At 42.2% G+C, this 26858-nt stretch overlaps 1 protein-coding gene across 1 annotated transcript in view; it reads left to right on the top strand.

Moving 5' to 3' along the window:
* The first annotated feature begins 11828 nt into the window (after positions 1–11828).
* Positions 11829–26858, top strand: part of LOC311062152 (E3 ubiquitin-protein ligase TRIM71-like) — a 37403-nt gene continuing 22373 nt past the window's right edge. Inside the window, exon 1 of the mRNA XM_084080987.1 lies at positions 11829–13370. Within this exon, the coding sequence (XP_083937113.1) occupies positions 12639–13370 (732 nt within the window). The 5' untranslated portion in view covers positions 11829–12638. The remainder of the gene's footprint in view (positions 13371–26858) is intronic.

Here is a 26858-nt window from a genome sequence, read left to right as displayed (position 1 = left end):
TGTGACTGGTTCACAACTGGGCCTCTACCTCAGTTTGCTGAAAGCTTGCTTTGACAGTTTGCTGATCATGCTGTATTGTAAAGTTTTAAATGGGCAAAGGAAGATAAAAGGCATGTTCAAGCTAGTGACATCACTGCGGCTAATGTGTTACACAACGTCTTTACATCTGTTCTCGCCAGTTGTCAGCTGTCCCAAATATGGAGTTCCACCTGGCTCCAGCCTGGTGGTACTCCAAGTACTCTGATAATGGGTACAGCATTAGTCTATAATAAATTCCACAAATCTCTATCTTGTCTGTTCAGCGTTTATGTCCAAATATGGACACACTGTTGTCATCAATGGGACGTCAGACTTGGGACACAGACTTGCATCCAAGTACTTTCAACCACCCTAAACTAACCTCACAGCACTTCATGACCACCAAGGACAGTGCTACCAGTCGGTAGTCGTTTAGGCAGGCTGAGGAGGGGTTCTCGGGCATGGGGACAATGGTGGACCTTGCAGCATGTGGGGACCATGGATTGGGCCAGAGAGAGGTTGATAGTGGTGTTAAACACGGGAGTCAGATGAGTGCAGGTCTTGATGAGTTGCTCAGAGATAAAAATGGACTACATAAATAAATTACTAGAGCACTCAAATAGGTTTGCATGTTTTATTATATTGCAGGGATGACTAAAGAAAGTTGAGAAAACAACTCACAATTCAAATCCTTTTTACTCAGTGGAGGAAATGCAGCCTCTGTATAAGTGTCTATATTGTAAATGTTGTTCTGAAATGTATTCACATGATGATCTGTCTCCCCTACCAGGACCCACCAATGCGAGAAGGAGTACATCTCAGCAGGGAACCGCATCTACTCTGCAGCAGGTATTCCCTTCCCCAAATTAAAATTAACTCTGCACCGCACAGAAGGCATTGGTAGTCAGGAGCAAGTGTTCATACTGGACACGCTAAAAGCTCGATGCTGGCTGCGCCATAACATCTGGGCCAAAGATTTCTGGACGCACTCCTCTTAGCCTAACTCCCCCCAACCCCACCTATCCTACACACATACACCCAACCCCACCCCCAGAAATACTCACATTCCTTTCCCGGGAAACTGCTTGCATTCCAGAATCTTCTGGTGCCTCTGAGAATACCAGGAATGAAATCAGAAACATTAGTAGCAAGAAAGCACTTTGCAGAATATTAGTTTCATTTAAAGAAAAAGAAAAGTATCTGGATGTCACGACATCGTTCTTTTGTTTGTTTTTGTCAATGTTTTTGTTTTTATCGATGTTTTTTTCAAAAGTAATTGATGTTTTTGTGTGGTATTTGTTTTTAAATATCTGTGTCCTTTCAAAATGTTAGAGGAGCTTTATTTCATTGGCTTCATAATTAGAGTTAGTTATTTTAAAGTTATTTTAGTGTACCTGTCTTATCTGGTAGTAAATTTGAGACTAGGTTTTACTGTTTTGTAAAAAAGAGGGAAAAAAGACTACATGTCAAACAAAATAGTTTGGGCAGTTCCAGTCCAGTGACTAGCATATATTTTCAGTTTGTATAACCGCATTCTTCCACTAGAACAAGTTTGGTTTGGTCATTAGTATTGCTTTTCAGTGGAAAATAAACCTCTATTGGCATTTCTTCACCTCTGGTTTGATTGTCACTGTTAATAACAATACACAGCAGTGAGATCAGTATCCTGAACATCCTCTAGGTGGTGGTAGTCCTCTTTATTTTTTATAATGTTAGCGTTATAGGGATACTTCACTTTCAAACATGTTTGGGGTCATTTTAACATTTACTCTGGCTTTTGTGAGCACCCCAGACTGTTTTTAAGTTGCTTGATTTAGTATTTAGATATTCCTTTTATCATACATTTCCATACATATTTCCTATACAAACCCATTGCAATTTAACTATTTTAATCATGATAGATTCATCGAAAACACCCGTCCTTGGTTCTGGTGACTCATACTACCCTCCTAATAAGTGAGGGGCCGTGTTTTTTCAATTACTTTTTTCATACATTTTTCGATATAATAAAAAAAAAAGAACAAACACAAAAATGTAATGAAAAAAGTTATCTTAAAAACACGGCCCCTTCACGTATTTAGGAGGGCAGTATGAGTCACCAGAACCAAGGATGGGTGTTTCCGATGAATCTATCATGGTTAAAATAGTTTAAAGTTACAATGGGTTTGTATAGGAAGGGGGCGTGTCTGATCAAATATTTAAATACTGAATCAAGCAACCAAAAACTGTCCGGGGTGCTCAAAAAAGCCTGAGTAGACGTTAAAATTACCCCAATCATGTTTGAAAAGTGAAATATCCCTGAAGTGTTAAATGTTATGTTAGTACTAAGACTAGACTTTGGAAAAGCTAAAAGAAGACAATCATATACTGACACTACACAGCAAAATATGGAGTGTTAATTTAACTGAGTTTCAAAATGTTAGAGCTTTATTTCATTGACTTTTAAGTGGAGAGAAAAACCTCCTGTCATGCTATTCTGTGACGCTTTTGATTATGTTTAGTTGCTTACATGTCATGAAGCAATAGTTTGGCCATTTCCAGAGCAGGGACTAGCTTTTCCTTTTTTTTACATCCACATTCTTACTTAGAACAACTTTGTTTTGTATTGTTTTCAGTGGGAAACTGAAAAATAAATAAAAGTTGACTTAATTGATTTACAGTTTGGTTGATGGATATTGTAAGTGGTCAGGTAAACCTCTATTGGTATACTATTATCTCTAAAAAGAGAATGACAGCACTCAGTTGAATAGTTTACAGTTCACCATACAATTTTCTCACCTCAGGTTTGATTGACTTCCTCTGTGTTTATACCAGTAACGGCAACAAGACCAGTATCCATATGTGTGTTAGTCATCTTTATTTTTGTCGGTCTGGCGGAGACAGACCCAGTTACACAACAATGAATAAGATGATATGGTAAATAGATTAAAAAAAAGTAACCGCTTTATCCTTTCATTTTCAGTGCTGTCCTTAATCACATAGTCTCCCCTCTTCTAGGCTGATCCCATTGGATCTGTAAAACAATAGATTGTTCTTTGAGGTCCTGTGGACAATATTTAACAAATGCATTCCCTGATCTGCATCATATGAAATCATCTGTTTGTATGAATGGATGTCATCAGAGGCTGAATGAAGGGCCTGTGTGAATGAAACCTGATGTTCCGCAGGGCAGAGTCCATCTGGACAAAATGTTACACTCGCTGACATATTAGCATAACCTCTGCCATGTATTCTCCCCATTCATTCTTTTCATCCCCTCTCCTGTTTAGATTGCCCTTGGAGGCCTCTGCTAATCAACCCTGTATCTATTTTTTTGTCCTAGTTACTCTGTTGCTCTTTTCATTTAGCTCAGGGATAAAGGAGGCAATCTTTTCAGCCTGTTTCACATGAATTCAAGTATCTGACACACAAAAGCTTACGAGAGAGCTGGGGTCCTACTTTCTTTTCTTTCTTCTTTTTTCAACAAATTGGTATTAACTACTGAATGTCTACAAAACTTGTGACATTTTCTTCACACAAGGTTTGTTTTCATCCAAAATGGTGTGATTTCGGTGGTCTCGATAAAAATATATTTCTGCAAAAAAAAAAGCTTTTCAACTGAAATCGTGCCATATTTTTAATTATTCCAGTTTTTTCAGTGAGTAACATGGTCATACGACAAAGTATATACAGGTATAAGCCCTAAGCCTTTAGATGCTGTGAAGACTCTCACGCTACAGTGCTCTTGCTAGATGTGACCTTGCCCTCATATCTCATTCCTGTAGCTTCCTGCTTGGGTTCTCCTTTTTACCAATTATTGGCTATTCAGCAGATGCATGTGCCCAGATCTTGCATATCTCTCCTCTCTCTGCCCTTGGTTTCCTGTCTCTGAACTGACCTATCTGATATAAAGCATAAAATGCATCACTTGTAACCCAGCTTAGGGATGACCAAACTTTTCAAAGAGGGCCACATTTGGAAAAACGTCTTAGGGCTGACTGCATTTCCTGTCATACACAGTCACATACAAATGCATTGTATTACAACTATTATGTCACTACAGTGCAATATCAATTGCTGGTTTAGTTGGCAGTGTAGCCAAATCCCACACCAACACATTCTGATGAATGAATAATGAATGAATAATAAGGCCATCACACACTCAGCACTCACAATGGCAAGTGACACTGATCATCCCTTTACATCGTCACTTCGAACTTATGCCAGCTGGACGAAGATACAGAACTTTGATATGGGAAAAAGTTTGTTTGAAGTTTAGTCCCTTCAGCCATTGCACCATTAAACAAACTGCCTCGCTGATGGGGCGTTTTTTGTGTATACTCTTATACTGGGGACTTCATGTATTGTCTTGGTGTTATGTTATGTGTTATGATGTTCTGTGCTATATGGTCATGTGTTTTTCTGTTGAACAGACTGAAGATGAATATCCCTGAGGGACTACATTTATTATTATTAAATGTACAGTAAATCACTATTCTGTGCTGTAAACTAAAACAATGCAGCCTTTTTCCCCCACATGAATGCACTGCATTGCAACAATATTTACAGTCCAATAAATTCTATTTTGTTTAAACATCTTGAGAATGAGATAACACAAGGAACAAGCAGTTAGGAATGGTTACAAATTCTACTGACAAATAGCCTGTCTGCCCGAGTTAATCTCAAAACACTCCAATGTATGAATTTCACATGACTATACTGGCAGGACATAAATAATACATTGTAGGAAGGAGCTGTGGGCCATATAAGATCTGCCCACATGCCATCATTGACCCGGATTTTGGACTGCTGTATCCTACAGTGAATGAGTTCTATCTTCTGATTGGATAAAATTGGCATTGGTATTTCTTCCTTAAACTTCAGAGATGATGCTGGTGTAAATGTAAATATCAACAATTTAGAGGTCGATCTTAGCCAGTCAGGATGAAATATGAAAAATTGGACAGGTCCGTCTTGATGACATGAATAGAGATAATGTGCACCGATTTGCATGATGTTAAAACAACTAGTATCACAAAATGTATTTTGCAAAAATATCTGCCATCTCCTGGTGGCGCTATAATAGGCCGGTGTAATACATCTGGGGCAGAGGTTCTGCCCTGGCCTCCAATGTATGCACAGTTTCACATTGATCAGGCCAACAGTGCTGGAAATTTGCTGTACACAGACGGACACACGGATGGGGACACACACACGCACACGCACGGAAACATATTCTTGGCCACGCCTTCGGCCTGGCGGAGACAATAATGCATGGCAGAGTAAATCGTGAAGGAAAGAAAGGGAGGAATGTGTAAACTGGAGCTATGGTGGATAGGTGGATGGATGCATGGCTTAAATTTTAAGCCATTCATCTATCCACCCACTGTGATTCCAGTGTGGTCCTTGCAGGCTCATGCCAGTGTCACTAACTACATGTAATTTTCTATCCACGACTTAATGTCCACACATTGTACATAAAAATAGACCCATTTTCTCTAAATGACGTACTCTCTTTTTATTATTTTGTTTGATTACATTTTATCCATAGTGGTTAAAATATTTTAAAATGTAATAATGGAGTCAACATTTTCTAAACCTCTGTACTGTTAAGAGGTACTCTGTACTTTTTATTACATTACAGTCATTTAGCAGACGCTTTTATCCAAAAACTTACAATAAGTGCATTCAACATAGGTGGGGAACGAAACTACTAATCACCAGAAGCATTAAGTGCATTCTCTTCTAAAACAAGCAACCAAGAGTATACCTAGCGCTAAAGTAAAAGTGCAATATATCAGCTACCTACTTTCATAAACAGATGAGACAAAGTAGGAAAATCAAATGAGCAAGAGCTAAAACAAATAAGTGTAACGAATAAACAAGATCCAATAAAACAAGAGTTCGTACTAGTTAACAAGTAGGCAAGGTGAAGAGGAAGGGTATTGTTTCCTGAAGAGGTGGGTTTTCAGCCTGTGGTGAAAGATGGGCAGTGACTCTGCTGTCCTGACATCAGTGGGGAGTTCATTCCACCACTGTGGGGCCAGAACAGAAAAACGTTGTGACCGTGTAGATCGGCCAGAAGGACCTTTGAGCGACGAGGCAATCAGTCGCCCCGAGGTGGCCGACCGAAGTGGTCAGGCAGGGGTGTAAGCATCGACCATAGCCCAGAGGTAAGAAGGAGCTGTTCCTTTCACTGCCCTATAGGCTAGCACCAGGGTTTTAAACTGGATGCGAGTCGCTACGGGGAGCCAGTGTAGAGAACGGAGAAGGATAGTTGTGTGGGAGAACTTGGGGCGGTTGAACACCAGACGAGCCGCAGCTTTCTGAACAAGCTCCAGAGGTCTGATGGCAGATGCCGGAGCACCAGCAAGGAGGGAGTTGCAGTAGTCCAGGCGGGAGATGACAAGAACCTGGATGAGCACCTGGGCTGCCTTCTCCGTGAGGAAGGGGCGAATCCTCCTGATGATGTAGAGGAGGAATCTGCAGGACCGTGTCACTGATGTTTGCAGAGAACGACAGTTGATCGTCCAGGGTCACACCCAGATTCTTCGCAGGCTGAGTTGACGTCACCACAGCATTATCAACAGTGATGGCCATGTCTCTGTGCGGACAGCCCTTCGCTGGGAGGAACATCAGCTCGGTCTTGTCCAGGTGGTGGTGCATCGACATTTACTCCGAGATGTCAGCCAGACAAGCAGCAATGCATGCCTCCACTTGTGTTTTATCTTCCAGATAAAACTTTCAAATGCAGCACTAGAAAGGAACTTTCCCCTCAGGTGTTTAGAATACTGCTCAACAGTTTACAGTATATAATAGTATTTTTTGTGAAAATAAAAGCTACAGTAGTTTTCACAAGTCTGAATTACCTGTATTTGTCCATATTTTCAACATGAATGGGGGTGACCAAATATAAAATTACGAGCCATCTAAAAAGGCATTTATGAAACAATGGTCTATTATGTTCTATATGTGACCAAAGTTGGGAACAGACGATGTAACACGAGTATTGTCCTTTAAAATATAAAATAGATTGTAAATGGCTCAGGGGTGTTGCAGTACGGTCAGTTGAGAGATGAGCCCAACTGTGGTATTTACTTAAAAGGGAGTACGATTGTTTGTGTAGTTGAGACTGAATCAAAATAATAAACCATTATTGTCCAGATCAAATGATTTGCTCTATAGTGTTTAAGTGTAAATATGCGCAGTCATTCTCTATTTTCTATCAGTGGAGCATTCACTGTGTCCGTCTTGGTGACATCATGTTTGACACTTGGTCTTGTAATTTATAGCTTTGGAAGACATACGTTGATCGTAATAAAGTAGTGATTGAACCATCCCAGACCACAAGAGTAGCATTAATTCTTAAATATGCTATTCCTTAAATGCATTTTAACCCAGCCTTCAGTTTACTGATTTCCCAAGAGAGATTTTCACTAAAGTTGTATATTTGGTTGTAATTTAATCATTTAGAAGCAAAGTATTACCTGTATTAGGCTTTGGGCCATGTTTTTCATTGTCATTCTTTCACTCAGCAGCATTTCATTCTACATGTCCTTCTAATGACATGCCTGGGAGCACAAACAATTATGTCTTGAGACAAATTAATTTGTGCATGACAGTTTATAGTTTCATGGACATGCGAGATATGTGAGATAACACACAGAATCAACTGTGATTATAGATGAAATGCCCCTTTATCTAGAATGTTAATCCCTTTGAGAGGCAAGATTACAATCAAACACTGAGTGAGTTATTAGTCCAGGTCCAGAAGAAAACAGAAGACACATTGTAGTCACAAAAGTTAGGCGACAGAAATATAAGAGTGAATAAGGCACTATGGAACATTAACTTGTGACTGAAGCAGGTTTGGAGATAAAGCACACCATTTAGAATAACAAAGTGATGAATACAATGCATTCAGCCTTTTTTGTTAAATCAAGTGTTAAACATCAATTTCAAGTATATGCTATAGTATAGAGTATTCAGTAACTGGGGTCTCCCTGTCTCTCCAGCTCCTTAGTAAACGGAAAATTATTTTTCAGGTCAGGATACCAATTTCATCCAATCAGGAGAGATATAATACAGGATACAGGTGTACAGAAAGTGAAATTGGAAGTAATTAAATAAATGAGTAGACAAATTTGTAATACTATAAAACTGAAACTGATAAATGGGTACTCACTTCTGACTGGATGAAATTAGTGACCCACCTGAAAAAAATATGTTGTGTTTACTAAACACTAAAGAGCTGGAGAGACAGAGAGACCCCTGTTATTTACAAACACCAACTTATACCTTCCATCCAACTTGCATCGTTCCCGAGTAGGCCGGTACCCAACGGGCACCTGTCTAGTATTAACTAATTTCACTCTGCATCTCCTGTACTGGGCTATGGACAGTTCAGAAATCTGCCTATGACATCATCAATGGGGTTTCCAGCCTTTCTCTTCCTGAAAGTTTGCATGCTGAAATAGAATCCATTGTTCTTGCATTAATACAAAACAAAAAGAGACAAAAGTTGGAAATCTTGTTTGAAATGACCAAACCTGCCTACCGATGTAATTGGTAGGCAGGTTTATAAACTGTCCACAGCCCAGCTCTGAGACACCGACGAGTAGACAGAAATGGTACCATCTTATAATGAGCATTAATGAGGACCAATTATATGACGATACGTTGAAAATGGATGAAGTGGGCCTTTAAGCCACCAATACTTGGTCAAATAGCAACAATAGCCAATTTAGAAGCTCACAATACATCTTGATCAGCTATTTTAGCTATTTTCTTTATTGTTTTTTACACTTTGAAAAGTTTGTCCAAAATAGGGATGCCAGGGTTGGTTAATATGACCTGGCAGCCAATCCTGAAACAATTCAGTGATGTCTCCAAGGCATCTTTTTTTTATAAGAACGTTTTCTCAGAGATTGGCTTATGAAGGAAAGAGGTTCAAAACAAACTACATTGGTATTGGAATATCCTCCTATGATTGTGCCACAACAGCATTAATATAGAGCAGTGGTTCTCAAAGTGGGGTCTGGGGACCCCCAACGGTTCTTGGGGGGGTTCCAGGGGGTCCCCAGCAAAATGTATTGATATAGCATCAAAATCAAAACTGATTTTGATGCTATATCAATAGCATCAAAATCAGTTTAACCACTTTAACCTACATAGTTATACATAGGATATTTGAAAATAGCCATCACGATGCTTTGTTAGCTTGTAGATCTGCTAATTATGAACTCAGATCTTGGTCCCTGGCACTAAATTGTTTCATGGTACCACAATTAGCCTACTTCATCAAAAATGTACCAAACAAGTAAAGCAGTAGCCTATCTCTGTAATCTGGAGAGGAGGGCAACCCTCACATTGACTTGAACCTCCTGAATAAGCTCAAGGACCAGTATGATATTTTGCCAAACTGCCAATGGTGAAATACAGCAACGAGAGCTATGCCAGGTGGTCTGATTCGCAGAACTGAAGGGGATTGAAGACCCAGAAGAAGCTGAGGACCACTTCATAGATATAAGATCCAATTGCAAAGGCCTAGCCTTTATTCACATTGCACATTCCCAGTTTGAAGTCTCTCAAGGTAATAACATGAAAAAAGCAAGCCTCCATTTTTTCATTTTCTGATTTTAGAATTTACTTGTACCACAAGGTACATAAAAAAACCCTGATTTAATTACAGTAATGAGTACATTCCCACCCCTGGATACATTACTGTAATTTTAGCAGATGCTGACCAGCATGATATCATCATCAGCTGACACCTTCATTGATGATGTTCCACTGTCTTCAGAGATGCTGTCTCATGTGAGTGAGATGACATGAAACAATTTTAGGAGAATGAATTATAGCCTAAAAACAGCTCAAATCACCATATTCAATCTCTTTCCCCCCTTCCCTCTAATTCATTCTTTTCTTGGCTCTTCCAAATGTCTTATTTAGCTGTTCAAAACTATGGATGCAGCAAGATGATCCTTCCAGCACTTCCCTCACCATCGGGGGCGAGCCTTGCGCGCACTCCCCCTCCCCCCGCCCCCTTCTCCTCCTCCTCCCCCTCTTCTCTCCCTCAACCACCTCCTCCTCCTCCCTCCCTCCTTCCTCCCTCCCAACGGCGGAAATGTGTCGTTTCCCCCCCCCTCACTTGGATAGAACAGGGTTGCCATGTCCGCTTATTATAAGCAACTTTGGGATTGTTTTTCTGTGTAGTTGCTTGAAAATATTGGTAGTTGCGGGTTGCGTTTTTTTTTACCTTGTTGTGATTTTCATGGCAAGGACCCCCAAATTAATGTAACTGTCCACAACCCCCCATCTGAAAATATGTTATGCTATGCCAGGGACCCCCCCCCCCCCCCCCCCGCCATACAACCCCCCCCCCTTTTTTTTTTACAAATCTTTTTGCACTGACAACATAAAACAAGTAATCGTGAGAAGTAATAAATACAAAGAGGTCTGTCATTTTCTATTAAGAAAACACAGCATCACAGAACAAACACAAGTAAACAGATAACACACATACATGTTCAAATGCGAGGTGTATCAAAACAAAACAAAATCAATAGACAAAGACAAACAGTAACCAAAGACACTCACATTCATAACAAGGAACAGGAAAGAGAGAGGCGGAAGATTCGTGTTTTTAAAATGTTTCAAAAATATTCCACATTTTCTGCAAGATATTTTTTTTAAATAGCAGATCTAAAAGCTCACAATGTGTCGCACTGCGACGCGTTGTGGTCGCTTGTAGTCTGTAGATCGGCTATTTTCAAACAGCCAATAGGTTTAAAGTGCTCATGTGGCCTGGTTGTGGCTTGTTTACTTAGACCTGGTTGCTTATTTCTCTCGCAAAACCTGGCAACACAGACTTTGATAGAGCCGAGCGGCTGGAGAAGCAGCCTGACCAACTAAACATACGTCCACCACGAGACGGACGGGGACCAGCGCGTAAAGAGCGCACAAACAACCTGTGTTTATGTTTATATCGCCGAGAGAAGGGGGAGAAACAAAGCCAAACAGAGCACGAGACCTGAAGAAGACAGACAGACAGGCAGAGATCTAGTAGCTCTGCTCGTCTGTGGTGTGTCTGTGTGGAGACTGTCTGCTATTGGAGGACTGGGAGGCTCGTACCTCGGGAGCCTCCAGAGAAGCGGGGGAGAACCTCTTTCTTTGGTGTTTCGACCAGGTGGGCGTGTTTCTTTTTTTGAACTTTTGTTTATATTTCACTTTTGGCAACTTGTACAATATATTATACATATATATATTTTTTGTACAACATTTCCCCCCCTTTTTTTCGTTCTACAGCTGTTAACATTTTGTTTTGTAGACAAGGGAGAAAAATAAAAATAATAAAGCATAAATCAAGATACATGGGTAAAACATTTATGACAATGACAGCTTGACAATGATCATGCCTGGGTGTGGTTTTGATACATATTTTTTGTGAGGTTAAGGTTGTGGTTCGGATTAGGTTTAGGCAATTAACCACGCCCACCTGGGAGAAACACCAAAGAAAGAGGGAGTCCCTCCCTCCAGAGAGGAGCTGCGTGGAAAAGCCCCATGCATGCATTCCTCCGCTCGGAGAGAGACACACACATAGGGAGGAATCAAATCATTGGAAAGAAGTGGCCTCTTCATCATCATATAACCCGCAGGAGCGATAGACGTGCACATTATTTACATGCACGTCGAGAGGCGCTCGTTGTTGGACTGCGTGTCGCTCCTAGAGTTAAATTATTTTCTCTCAATTTTTTTTTTTTTTTTTTTTTAATGCCCAAACGGATTCATTCAGCAGGGCGTGCGATGAGATCGCGTCGCTTGTTGTGAGCAAAATGCTTTGATGAATAATTTACGGTCTTCTCGTCCGGGTGTATCGCTGCTGTCGCCGCCGGCCGCCGCTGGCTGCTACGCCTGACGCCGCGGAACGGAACGGGGCCCCGATGGTTGATTAGAGAATAAAAGCGACAATACGGACTCTTAAAAATTGGAGGAGATTATAATTGGTGGGGGGGGACATTAATTTCTCTTCTCTCTCGCTGTGTGTGGGGCCCGTTTGGTACGCGGAGCCCCGTAGTCATGTTGAGTCGATGGGGGAGGAGAGACGGAGAGAGTAGGACCTCGTCCTCGACGCCGAGCCTGTCTGTGTTGTCACCACATTTTCAGGATTAGTCTCATTTCATGGACCTGTATAACAAATACGTTGTCTAGAGGAGCACTGATCGGGCAATGGTCGCCCGTTCTCATGAAGTTTTTGTCTTATTTGAGAAAGTAACGAAGATGTTCCCCTTAAACGCCTTATAAAACTGTATGGTCTTTGCAGACTAAGCATCTTTTCTTTTCTTTTTTTTAACGATAGAAGAACTTCATCTCAAGTGATTATTTCGTACACAGGCTACCTCCTTTAGTTTGCATTAGTCGAAGTGTTACATTTTACAGAGAAAAAAACCCCGTGCGAGTCAATGAGCACCGTTTTCATTAATGGAACTTACTTGACACCCTCATGCCGCACGCCTCATATCTACCTCAAACGCGAGATTGCTCTCTATCAAACACAAAACAATCTATCCCAAATGAATACCTCATCCTCACTGCAACGTAGCTATATTGTAAACTGAGTCTGTTTTCTGTAGCGGTGCAGAATGGCCTCTTTTCCAGACTCTGACCTGCAGACGTGCCCGCTCTGTAAAGAGCTCTGCGGTTCCTCCGCTCCGATTTCTTCCAACTCCTCTACCTCCTCTTCTTCCTCCCATACCTCATCCTCCTCCGGCCAGACCACCAGGAGGCTTCACGTCCTGCCCTGCCTCCATGCCTTCTGTAGGCAGTGCCTAGAGAGCCAGCGGAGCCCCGGAGACCCCCTGAAGCTGCGGTGCCCCACATGTGACCAGAAAGTGTCCATCAGCGAAGCCGGGGTGGATTCCCTGCCCTCCTCCAACTTCCTCTTCAGCAACCTGCTGGACGTGGTCGTGAGCTCAGATGAGCAGATCCAGAACAAGAACGGCCACCACCGCGGAGGCGTGGGCATGGGTTCTGGCTTCCACCGCCCTCACAGCGGCCTCCTGCGCCCACACCACCTGGGAGAGCCCCAGTGCAGCTCCTGTGACGAGGAGAACCCAGCCAGCTCCCACTGCCTGGACTGCCAGGAGTACCTGTGTGACAACTGTGTGCGGGCCCATCTGCGGGTGCGACTGACCAAGGACCACTTCATCGAACGCCTGGGGGAGAGCCTCCACCTGGGCAGCCGCGCCAACGCCAACAGCAACACCAGCCAGCCGGGGGTCTCCGTGTCCCTGGCCCAGTCGCTGCAGAACAACTTCGCCTTGCTCTCCCTCTTCCAGGACCGCATGAGCTTCTGTCAGCATCATGACAATGAGGTGAGTTCAGGATCAAACCTTACTGTATGATATGCATATGAAAACACACACACGCACGCACGCACGCACACGCGCACGCACACACACGCGCGTATGCACACACTGACTGAGTATAAGTTATGTTGTATGGTGAACAAACAATGATGAATGGGATGTTTAAGGTAGTTATCTATGATACACACACAGGCTATTCTCAGTAGCTGGAGTTGTTGTTATTGTGATGGGACTAACCTTTTTAATTGGTCCTTGTGTAATAGCATCAGGCATGTTGTGTAACACACAGTCCTATAGATTAATAGCATTATGTGTAGTGTAGTATAGAACCATACTGGGGGCCATATGGCCTAGAGTTCAAAGGAAGCAGAGTGGCTCTTCACCTAGTTCCCTGGAGACGACCAGGCACGTGTGCTGAGTGGGATTTACACACACACACACACACACACACACACACACACACACACACACACACACACACACACACACACACACACACACACACACACACACACACACACACACACAGAGAGAGTCTGGTTAATCTGTACCACACCAGCCATCCAGGGCAGAGGGAGTGAGAGGCCCCTCAAGTAAATGCACACATGTTTTTTCTGACTGTTGGAGAAGTCATAACCATGGAGATGTTATGGAGGTCTAGGATTTCTGTGAGATGAGAGGAACTAGTAAGGACTCAGGTCAAAGTTCTTTTGTTGTCAATGTGATCTCTGCAACTGGGTAACTACAAAGGCCTTTTAAAACAGGAGCCCAAAGTTTTCCTTGCTTTAGTCATATGCTGGGGGAAAAATAACAAATGGCTCCAGTAGGGGGTCTTGGAATCTTATCCTCCTGCAACTCCTGGTTTCTATTTAGACATTTGAAGTTATGGTCAAGTCGTAGGAAGGAAAAAATGCAATAAAGAAAAGAAGGCACACAGGCAAAATGGCCGCCACCCAGGCACTCCAGTAGCTGACCAGATAGTGCGTTGATTATCGCAACATCCATGGCATGATTTCTGTCTGGAGACCGTTGTTGCATGTCCTTCCACCTCTCTACCCGCAGTTTACTGTCTGTCTAATGTCCTATATGAATAAAAACGGACAGTGTATATTGAAAAACTGTCCGCCCTCCGCGACTGTAGCCCACTCCTGCAGTCATGCCAGCTCACGTCAAGTGTCCACTGCCCAGGCTTTTGGCACAGAGTGATCAATGTTATCATCATGGTAAAGAAGTATCCAGGGCATAAGATGAGTAATTCTGTCTGTGGTTTCCTAAACCTTAAGTCATCCCTGGTTGCAATGAACCAGTTCAGATTCGAGGGTGGGGGGGGGGGGGGGCAGTTTCCCTCCTCCTTCTTTTGCCCATTGCCAGTAAATAGGTGGGTTCACTTTTCCAGTAAGGACTCTGTTTCCCAGTAACGCCTCTCTCCGCTCCAGGCCTGGGGGAGGGAATGACATTGGAGACGGCCAGCTTTTCTTTACCTGTGAGCACTGAACAGGCAAGAGTCATTGTCTGGTGATGTGAGCCAGCACTCCATCAAATAGTGCCACAGCAGTCATATGACTGACTAGCTAGCTACCTACCTACATGTAGCTGTTCTGCTGGAGACCTGTGATGGCCTGTCTGCTATTCTCAAGGGGATTTCTGTTTTGTGCTTTGCATGAGTTCATCTTCCAAAGTGGTGCAGAAGAGATTTGGTGTAGCGGTAAAAAAATAGTTGACCAAGTCAACTAATTATATGGCGTTTAAGTGCAACTAATTGTGCTCATTATTATAGTATAAAGTATGTTCATAACTGACCCCTCATTTTAATTGACCAACTACTACTCACTGAGATATACTGTAACAAAGTCAGAATTGCATGGAAAAGAAGCAGAATTATGAGATGTCAAGTCAACATTTTGAGAAGAAAACTCAGAACTCGACTTTTTATTTTAATTCAGTGGCGGAAATGGGCTTCCTCAGTCATATCTTCAGTAGTGTTATCCTAGCATGTAGTTAAGCTCCTGGAAGAAATTGGTAAATCAACAGTAAACGTTAACAGGCTATAATCACTTGTGTAATGCCACTGCATCGATGGAGAATCATCCATGTCCACATCACAATGCATCTTAGCGGTCTCAGAAACGCAGACCTCTACGGGGACTTATCACAGACAAGGTCAGAGAGTGAAGGATGAGGCTGGCATGGCTGGGCACTGCGTCAGGCACCCAGAACTGGTGGCAAGCAAACTGACACTGGGAGCCAGCCAGCCAGGAAAGGAAAGAGGCGCATCACCTATGTAGATACACTGTGGCACGACAGTGGAACTAGCAACACTGCAGAGCTCAAGACCCTGATGCTAGACAGGAGGGAGTGAAGGCAGAAACTCAGGAGTCCTGAGTTGGTGTTGGCTGGTCTGCATTCTCGCGTCCCAATTTCCACACCTCTACTTTCTACTCTGTGAATGCTGCACCAAATACCAAGCCTTTCTTGAGGAAAGGGGGAAAAAGGCATCACATCGGCCCACCTTGCCCAGCCCTCTCAAAATCTGTGCCAGCATCGGCCCTTGTAAAAAAAAAATATATATAGTATATATATTGCAATGTAATGTTTTCCCCAATAATGCTCAACTCTGGTGTGTCCCATCCTCTTGGCATTTTGGCAACTTGATGCAGTTCCTACATCAATTCAACTCTGTTGAGGGTTGACATGCTCTCAAAGACTGCAGCTAATTTACCCTCAATTAGGCCATCCCCAGCTAATTTATAAGATACACAAAATGCTAGATCTTAATTTTTCTTGGAGATTTTCCCAGAACATTATGGCTTAGACAGCAAAGTGGCATTCTGCCAAGTGTTGCCTTTTTTCCCACACTCATTATTCAGTCAACACTGTTTTGTGAAATTGTGTTTAGATTTTTTACACAAGGGGTAGAATTGTCCCGACAGATAAGTGAACAAATGCTTTTTCACTCAATGCAATTTGTATATATTCCATGGAACTAGAAAGAGATTTTCTTTTATTTTCTGCCTTGTCCCTATCTACATTGGCGGCGTTAGTCTAGAGATGGTGCATTCACATGCTGCTACAAGAGAACGGGCCATCGCGTGGAATCTTCTTTCTCTGGGCGACTTACACGGATACTGTGTGTGTTTACAAACTGTCAGACAAGCGATCATAACGGATATACATTTTCTGTGACCAGTTGAAAAGGTATAAAAAACGAAAATGTCTGGCAGGGGGCAAACACAGCCAGAAAAGTCTGGCAGAGAATGAGTTAAGTCATCAGAGTCATCTGGGGATGACTTATCCAACTACAAAAGCAGTTTATTAACCACATGATTTTATTCATGCCATTACTACATAATCTCTGTTCAGCCCACTGATGTGTCAGATTTAGGGCTGAAACCATTTATTATTTTCTTAGCGATTATTCTATAGATGACTTTTCGATTAATTGAGAATTGTGGTTTTATATATATATATATATTTATATATATATATATATATATATATATATATATATATATATATATATATATATATATATATATATATATATATATATATATATTATTATACATACTGTATATCAACGAATCAATTAACCATTTAAGCATTATTTTATACTTTGTCTTAACAGTATGCTGCAAAGATAACAAATGGCAGATCTACAAGCTCAAAACACGGTGGCGCGTTGTGAGCTTGTAGATTCGATATTTTCACTATTTTATTATTATAAAAAAAAATTCAACTGCTGCAATGCAAATCACAGCTCAGCTCAGACAACATTGGCAGTGTTGCCATGTCCGCTTATTAAAAGCGACTTTGAGCTTATTTTTCTGTAAAGTAGCTTGTAAATATTGGAGGTTGTTTTTTTGGGCTTGTTTCTAAAGTGTAGTTGCTTATTTGGGCTTGCTTCCTAATGTTTAAAGCAGTGGTTCTCAAACATTTTCATGTCAAGGACGAGAGCCGCTGGAATCCAAACCGCGCCCCCGACCGTTGGCTGGCTGGTTCCACAATGTATATCTGATGGACACCTGTTTGTCAACTGTTGCTGTTAAAATATGTTAGTCTGTTATATAGGTTAATAATTGATTCTCTGCTGACGCTATCCAAAGAGTTTATAAATAGATGCACACTGCCAAACTGTTGCTGTTAAAATACGATAGTCTGTTATATGTTAAAATGAGTAATTGCTTCTCTGCTGGCTTCATTATATATTAGATTATACAATATGCATATTTGAATGGCCATGCTCGCTCTCTCTCTCCAAGCAGGACACTTTAAAAAAAGAAACGTATCTACAAGCTCACAATATAAAAGACAAGGCATGCATTTGTGCATTAGGACAGGCGTTCTCACATGCCCTATTTTCCTGTACAGTTTGCGGTATGTACCGTTCTCAGTCTTGGCGGAATAGTTGAGTACATACTTGCTAGAATTATCAATATAGCATCCATGATCCATCCATCTGCAGGCTGGCAGACAGCGTAACTTAACCCATTGAGATAAAAATGGAACGGATGGTTTTCTGCTGAGGAAACGGCAATGTAAGCGACCATTTACAGGCAGAATAATATATTCTCATTCACTCAATATATTCTATATATCATTTATATCATTATCACAGGGTTAACAGAGCTGCTCCTGTAGCCGTAATTATCTCCTCATTCCACTCCAAACTTATCTTGAAATATCAACTCGCTCGTTTTAACGGTGTTGGTGCGCTTTCTCTCAATATTAAAGCAAGCTCGCTCTACCCAACAGACAGACAGACAGAGAGAGAGAGCGAGCATGGCCATTCAAATATGCATTATTTTATAATCTAATACTATAATAAAGCCAGCAGAGAAGAAATTATTCATATTAACATTAAACAGACTATCGTATTTAACAGCAACAGTTTAGCAGTGTGCATCTATTTATAAACTCTTTGGATAGCGTCAGCAGAGAAGCAATTATTAACCTATATAACAGACTATTGTATTTTAACAGCAACAACATTTTAACATTGTGGAACCAGCCAGCCAATAGAGACGGGTCGGGGGCGCGGTTTGGATTCCAGCGGCTCTCCAGGGGTGGGGTTTGCCTAAAGCTCCGTTTAGTTCCCAAATCACGTGTCAAGGACCCCCAAATTAATATGTATTTGTGACTGGACCCACCACACAAGATTTGTGTTTTTAGAAATATTCCAAATAATTCATATTTTTATTTTTAAGAACTGATGTGTATAGGTTTAAAGTGGTTAATTGACTCAATACTCATTTATACTCATTTAAACTCATTTTGCTGGGGACTCACGTCTGTGTGTGTGTGTGATCATGTAGCCTATTGTCGCTTCTTTTGGGCTTGTTTTCATAGACCTGATTGCTTGTTTCTCTCGTGAAATCTGGCAACACTGAACGTTGGCACAAAAGCTCATGTTGGCACATTAGCACATACCTAGTGATATGTAGGCAATTAGGTGTAGGCATTGTTCAAGATATATGCATATCACTGTAGTTCAATGTAAAAGGATGAAGGAAAGTAATCCCCCCCACTACATTACGACCATTAAGTACTGGTTAGTAAACATTTTTAAATGTATGTATGGTTATGTTTAGGGAGATTCTAGCCAGACACCTGCTAATTGATGTACCCAACTGTCTGAGAGCCTTTTCAATTGCACTGGGAAGCCAGTAGACTATCTTTTTACACAAACACCGTCATATAGCGTGTACCCCGGTGAAATGTCATGAAGGTATGAAAAAATAGATAACACCCAAGCCTAAATGGCAGGGTCACTTAGTGGCCAAGTATGTTACACACACAAGGAATTTGACTTGGTGGTTGCTCAGAGAGACGGATAATCATAACACAAATGGCGGTTAAAAATAGAAGAAAGTACAGCTTTCAGGCTTCAAGCAGAATGCCATTCCCCATTCCTTTTACAAAGGAACATTTTGTTTATGTTTATTGTCAATGCATTGTCTTCCTGTGGACTGTTGCTGGGCAGATACACGGGGTGTGTGCGGCTGTCAGTTGAGTTCAGTGCGTGCTCTGAGGATTGTGACAGTTATGGTATAATCTGGTATCACTGCAGTGCTCCTCAGTGATTCAAGTGACATCATCTCTGACGAGCTGCAACAGACAGCACAGGCGGCCTGGGCTTCTAAATAAAGAACCACCACGTTTCTAAACGTGCATTGTGCCCCATGCCCAACCCCTAAAACCCACCCGAAGGCTCTCCAAGTGCCAGTGAAAGAGCTGGATTTTCCAGGAGCCGGGGGGGAGTCTCCCCCTAGTCTGTACTGTTACGTAACCCTTTCGAGGAATTCTTTGCCTGTACAGCAGCGGACTGGGAGACCGGTAGTGTTTTTGACTAATCCTAATGATGGCCCAATACGCGCTCAAACCGTAACGAAAATAATGTTGATTCCTAAGAAAAATAGCCCACAGGGATGTGTGGAAAATATGGAAATGGTTAACCATCTCTCTGCTGTGTGAAAAAGGATGCACACGCATTCACAAAGACAGTCACTGAACTATAAAGCTACATCTTAGAGTTGGAATATAACACCCCATGCGTGTTTTTATAGGATTACTTTCTGGTTGCACTAGTTCTACTGCAAACACACACACAGACTTTAAACATAGGTGATATGTGGGTGTGTGGTGATGGTGATGATGGGCTGGAGGCCGGTGGGGGGGGGGGGGGGGGGGGGCAGGGGGGGTGTCAGGACTGGAGGAAAACTATACTGCATGGAGGTCTCAGGGGAATGCTGCTGCTAGCTGCTGAATCCCTTTCCTCATAGACACATTCCTTCTGGAGCCAGGAAACACACACACACACACACACACACACACACACACACACACACACACACACACACATACACATACACATACACATACACACACGCATACATACAGACAGTTTCATCCAAACCCCCTCATGTTGCTAGGAGACGAGCCAAAACCTTTCCACTCTGCTCTTGGTTGGTTATACAGTATGTTGTCTTGTAGTTAGCATAGGCTAGTCATCATCAACCGTCTCGCTGGTTAGCTAATGATGGAAGGGGTCGGTCAAGAGTTGTGCATAACATTGGTTAACGATGGTAGTCAAGAAAAGAGGTCCTCAAGATGATTGCTTTAACTATTATTTTTATTTTCTCACCATAACAATGGGAAATTATAGCTAAGCTAACGAAACCGAATGGAAATTCTAATGGCAGGAACGTTCACTTTGTTATTATCAGTTTCAAACGGTCTGTATACAGACATAACCCATAAGGAAATTTAGCCCTCATCTAAACTAACCAAGAGATTCATACTAAGACGGGAAGGAATCGAGGCATTGGAGAAAAGAGCCCTCTGTTCTTTGCTGAATATAAAAAAAAACTAATTTTAGCTTACATTTCCCTGACTACTGGGGAAAGAGAATTTATGGTGATGGTCAGGAATTCATCTCATTTATTTGGTTTGGCAATGAACGTACTCCAATAATATTCAGCTAATTCGCATTTGAGCTAAATATTTCAATAGAAATCAATTTGGTAATAAAGAGAAACATTTCTTACTTGTACTCTTGCTACATCATCTGCTAACCCCATAGGTTATAAATAAAATGCTTGCAAGGCTAAGGTTTTCAGTTGCATGTCGAGGTTTCTCTGGACCTACAAACTGATACACGAGTGAATATGATGGCCTGCGTTTCCAGCATAACATGCCAGTTCCTCTGGAGTGCTCATGGTCATAGCTGGCGGCCTGGCCCCATGCTGCATGTGCAATGGAAATGGAAAATTGGATTACATCAAAGGACGCCCTCCACTCACTGTGATGTTGGCCCTCACCCTTGTATAAATGCATACGCACAGCACAGCAAGGAGGGGATAGCCTCCACTAATGATATGATAATCCAGCAAAATGTGACTCGGCGCCTCAGATTAAACTGTTGTCACCATGACAACCTCCCCGGGGGGCAATTGGGGGAGGGCTGGGTTGCCCGCTACCTTGTGCTATACCTCGTGCATGGCTGCACGTATACACACACAAAAACACACCCCATCGGCGAGTCTTTTTATAGCAGGGGTCAGGGGTGGGGTCAGGGGTGGAGGGGTCACTGGAGCAGGCTGAGTGAGGATAGAAAGGCGTTGTGCAGCATTCCCCATAAGGAAGGACTTTACCGATGCTGTCACCAATGCCCAGGAAACGCTACAGTAGCAGTAGTTCTCAAGCTTTTCAATTTCAGAGACCCCCTCAGACTGGTATGCATAGGCCGCAGACCCCCAAATAAAACCAAATGGACCTCTCTTTGGACAGGTCTCTGTCAGAGTTAGACCCATACGTGTCCATTTGGTTCCCAACTATCAATCATTTAGCTGGGGAGTCCCTGGAACCACCTCAAGGACCACTTGGGGTCCCCAGCCCGGACCCCACTTTGAGAACCACTGTTATAGAGCACCAAAGTCCTGATGTCGGAGCCACACCCCCAGGGTCATAATTACCCATTCAAAAATCCCATTGACTTATTTTTTTTTAAATCACTTTAAATAAGACCTGTGTTCCATATATAGACTGTATCAAATATAACCACATTTATTAAACGATGCAGAGCCACCTCCCCGACAGAGTGCCCGGATTCATTTATTTTTGGAACACAGTCAGTTCTTATATTAAGTGATTTTTTTGTTTTTAATTAGAAGGGAAATGTCTTTCTGACACATAGTCTTTGACATCAGACTAAAGTACTCTGCGTTAATTGCCACATGTCCAATATTCTACCCCAGTTGTTTGACATCAAACTTAACGTTGTGAAACATTGTATCCAGAACAAGCCGCTGTGTTTATGTGTACTCTTACTTTACCCATTCGTCTACCTTTACAGGGGAACTGCACTGGTTGCAAGTTCCTTTTGTGTTGTGATATGAATTATCTTGTGTTGATAATGGCATAAGAACATCATAATGGGAAAATCTTCACATGCTTTATCCTCTACTGGCACTTCCACGGCTATTGGATCTTCTAGGAACCCAGGAACTTCATCTGAGCTCGGCGGCTGGTCAGACTCTGACCTTGTTCTAATTAGGCTATTAGTTGTAATGCTGATGATCTAGGAATTTAAGCTTATTCTGTGGTTGCACTTGTTGTAAGTTGACTGGAGAGGAGCATTAGCTAAATGACTAAATGTAGAGAGGGGAAACTTCATCACACATACATGCACATGTACTCGAACATGCACACGCTCACACACAGTGTTGTAAGGAAACCTAACCCTGAGCTGGGCCTGATACAAGGCCAGAGGAATTCCTGTAATTTGAGTTTATACCTCCTGGGTTCTTTCCTTCTCTTTTTCTCTCTCATGCACGCACACGCACATACACACACACACACCTGGGATTTCCTGTGCTGGCTCCTGCCTTTCTCATCAGCCCTCTCTGTCTGCAGTGTGTCAGAGACAATGCATACGGATGGAGGAAATATCTCCAACATGATTTAGCAGCTGTTGCCATCGAGGGCCAAACGATTATGTTTCATCACTCATGGATGCATATTGTGAGAGTCTATGATGGCAGCATTTCTCTTTTTGGGAGAGCATCTCCCATCTGTTGGCAGTTATCAAGTGTGTGTGTGTGTGTGTGTGTGTGTGTGTGTGTGTGTGTGTGTGTGTGTGTGTGTGTGTGTGTGTGTGTGTGTGTGTGTGTGTGTGTGTGTGTGTGTGTGTGTGTGTGTGTGCGCGCACGCTTTTTCAAGCAGCCAGCAGAGTTGGATTATGTGAAGTTGGACTTCCAGGGTTTTAATGCACAACATGTGCCTAATAATTAGACAGCAGCCCCAATGTTTCCTGTGTGTGTGTGTTGTGAATGTGTCTTGTGAATGTGAAGGAAAGGGAAGTGTGTGTGTGTGTGTGTGTGTGTGTGAGTGCGTGCGTGCGTGCGTGTGTGTGTGTGCTTGCATGCAGGGAAGCTTTGATGTCCAATTTGAGGGCTTTGGACTTTGTACATTAATGGATAGAAAGGAAGGCATTTGTCACATTGTGTCCGACATCAGGGCTTATCGGCCCATTCAAAAACTTTAAAACCGCCACTTTCTATGAGGCACAGGTGGATGGATGCTTATTTGACGATTATTTTACCACATTTAACTGAATCTGTGCCATTTAATTGTTCAGTGCAATTACACCTTTACGCTCGCTTGATTTTGTTTGAGTGTTTTGGGTTGAGTAGCTCCAGCTAGTTTAGCTGTGCTGCGCTGTGAGTTGGTAGATCGGCTATTTTTGGTGCGCGACCCCGGCGCACAATCCAGTATTAATCCGGCTTTACTTGTCTTTTGGACAAAATTGTACACAAGTGAGGTATTTGTGTGTGTCTGCCTGCTTGTGTCAGCAGGCCGTTTCTTGTAAAGGTCATGCTCTTTAGGATGCCACACTGGTATGCGAGCCATTTGTATGTGCAGGGCAGACGTTCTCTCTTCTCTGTGCTTGCGCGTTTGTGAGGGCCCTGGATAGAGAGAGAGGGAGGGAGAGTGCGGGTCACCAGTAACCAGAGCTCGCCAGTGGTGAACAAAGTACGTGCTCAAGAAAATACTAATTACGATGTACATTTTCTTTTTGATATAAATGCATTGCCGTATTGAAATATAGAACAAAATGTAAAAAATTCTAATTTTAAGAAATAAATTATAATAATAGTGCAAATAGCAGGGTAAAGTATGGCTCTGGAAATAAGCTTACGTGATTTTGGTTAAGTTTGAGTCCCAAGAGTCCCGAATCCTAGAAACACAGTGGAGTTCAATTACAATATTTCTAATTGAAGTGTAGCTGAGTGAAAGAAAATGTACTTAAGTTACTGTCCACCACTGTGTCTATCATACATAACTGTATGTAAAAAAAAGAAAAACAACATAAAATTCAAGACAGACGGTATGTTTTCGTCTGCGCTTGGATGTGTTGAGGATCAACTCTCTCACAGTTGCTCACTCTCTCTCTCTCGTCCATCGGTTGCTCTTCTCCAATTTCTTCCTCCCTTTCGATTCTCTTTTTTTTCCCTCAGCATTTTTTCCTTTTTTTTTTTTTTTTTTTACAGCTTCTCTGTCACATGTTCGCTCGCTAAGGAGGCCAGCTGACTGTGGTTTGTTTTCCTTCTCGGCTGCGGGGTCATCCAATCAGATCAGCGGCTTTCGGCCACCGCCCCCTGCCCCCACCCTTTACTATGTAGTAACTGGCAGAGTTTCAAAACATCAGCAGGCGTGTCCATGTGTATGTGTGTCCGTGGCAACAAGCCAACAGGGGTTACCACTGGAGAGGGGCGGGGGCCGGCCCGGGCGGCAGAGAAAGGGAAACGAGGTATAGACAAAACGAAAGAACGGAAAAACAGAATGGCATACAAAGTGGCAAAGAGGGGCCAGGGGGAGAGGAGTGAAATGGGGCATGGATGGGAAAGGGGGGGGGGGGTTGAAAGAGGGTCGAGTGTAGGTACTTGTGACTTGTATGAAAAGGAGCTTTGTCTGGCAGATGGGATTCCTGTGATTGGTGCGAATGTCGAGATTGGGTATTCCACAGATTATCCAGCCGAGACATTCCAGACTGGCTTTAGCCCGCTGCCGACAATTCTGTATTTTTATATCTGGAATAGCACTCAGCACCGCCCCTTTCAGTCTGGCTCCATTTTCCTTCGCTCAACCACTCTCCACCCTCCCTCCCTACCTATCATACTTGTACAGAGTTGAAGAGTGTGTTTCAGATAGAATAGAGAAGAAGAATGCTTGTAATTTTTATCTATTCTGTATTCTGTGTGTCTAACTGACTGTTGTTAGTGAGTTTGTCTTTTTTCCTTTTTTAAGTATTGCCAGGAGTTTCTGTGAACTGATGTTGCTGCTTTTTTTTTAAACTTTGATTCACTGTAGCGAAACTGTGCACGTGTGTCTTGTTTGTGTGTGGGTGCATGCTTCTTTGCTTGACCGTTGGATACCTAATCCTCTTGACACCTGCTTTTGCCTGATGTGTTGGAATGGGGTGGGTGGGTGTGTCAGTCAGAAGACTGGGTCACCACACAGCCGTCTCTCTAGGGTGTGCGTCTAGGCAAGCAGAATGTTGTACGGTCTCACTCAGAAGAAGACTTCAACCAACCAATGTAGAGAGACTATAGCTCTGCAATTTTGGCTAGGAATATTTTAGTTTTTCCTTATATTGCAATTTTAAGTATTGTTTGTGAGACACTTAACCATATATTAGATACGTATTAGATTAGATAGTTAATAACTTTCAACATTTCCCATGGTTTAGAAAGGCACACAATAGAATGGATATTCATGAATGTAGAAAACAGAAATCTTAACGGCTGAGCAGATTAACACTGGAGCCCATGTCCTTTTAGCCATTTATATAACTTAAGAGATTGTATTTGCGACAATGCAGTATTCGAGTGTCGTTACTACTGTCTGTCTGTGAAACAGGAATTCTCCAAGGCTAAGACAACAGGAACTGCCATTCTTCACCTTGTTTGGCTCCGGCCACCAAGCACACTGACATCAGCCCTTAAGAATGTCCCTGTGGTGTGTGCCTGTGTCTGTTTGGCTTGGGCAATTTGGCCTAAAGGCCTAACACACATATTGAGGCCACGACAATGGTTGTCACTCTGTAACGGTAATGAAACCACAAGCACACACCCATCCCTACCCCCCTCTAAAAAGAGACCAGTCACATATCTTGCAAGAAAAGCATGTGTTTGTCTGATAGCGATAACTAAAAACAATGTGCACACGTTGTTTATTTTTGTAGCCTACATAGGGAATGTATATTTGTGTAACCTTTGTAAATTGTATGGGAATACATGCATGTGAACCCATTTATTTTTGCAAAATTGGAAGCATATTGTGTGAGAAACGCATGTAAAAAGTTCACTAATGTAATTAATACTGTTCATATCATCATAATCTGTTTATCAAAATTGTATATTGCCCAAGCCTAGTGTCTGTTTATACATTTCTGACCGTGTTCCCATCTTTTACAAGGCAGAAAAAAGAAAGTGCACATGCTCCTGCCCGAGGCAGTGACTTAATCTAGAACTGGTTATATGAAGAATGCTTTGGTTTTATTTAATGTTTTAAGGAAAGGCCTTTTTGTGTTATCCTTTTAGCATTATTATATAACTCTACCTCTGTACTTTTTGCAAACTGTTAATAAAGTATTCAATCAATCAGTCAAAAAGCTTTGTCTTTAAATTGCAGCTGTAAATAGAATTAAATTGAATATTAAGCCTTGCAATCCAGGACTGTTTGATGGATATAATGCTGCAAACTGCTTCACAAACTGTACAGCTTTTATACAGAAACGGTATAATCAGTGTACAAGACAACTGGATAGTACTTTTGGATAGTACTACAGCCATCTGAGAACTCTGCTTTTCACAGAAGTGCCGTTAAAAGATGAAGTGGAAGCTCTTTTCAGAGAACATGCTCTTGCCGTTCCCAGAGTAGTCTTGGCTTTCTGGCACCATGGTGTGATGTTACTGGCCCTTGTCCCCTCCCCCA

This window comes from Gymnoscopelus microlampas (assembly GCF_963454915.1).
Source record: "Gymnoscopelus microlampas genome assembly, chromosome: 15".
In the NCBI taxonomy this organism is placed as follows: Eukaryota; Metazoa; Chordata; class Actinopteri; order Myctophiformes; family Myctophidae; genus Gymnoscopelus; species Gymnoscopelus microlampas.
Note: the sequence above shows the minus strand (reverse complement) of the source record. Positions and strands in the feature narration are given on the sequence as shown.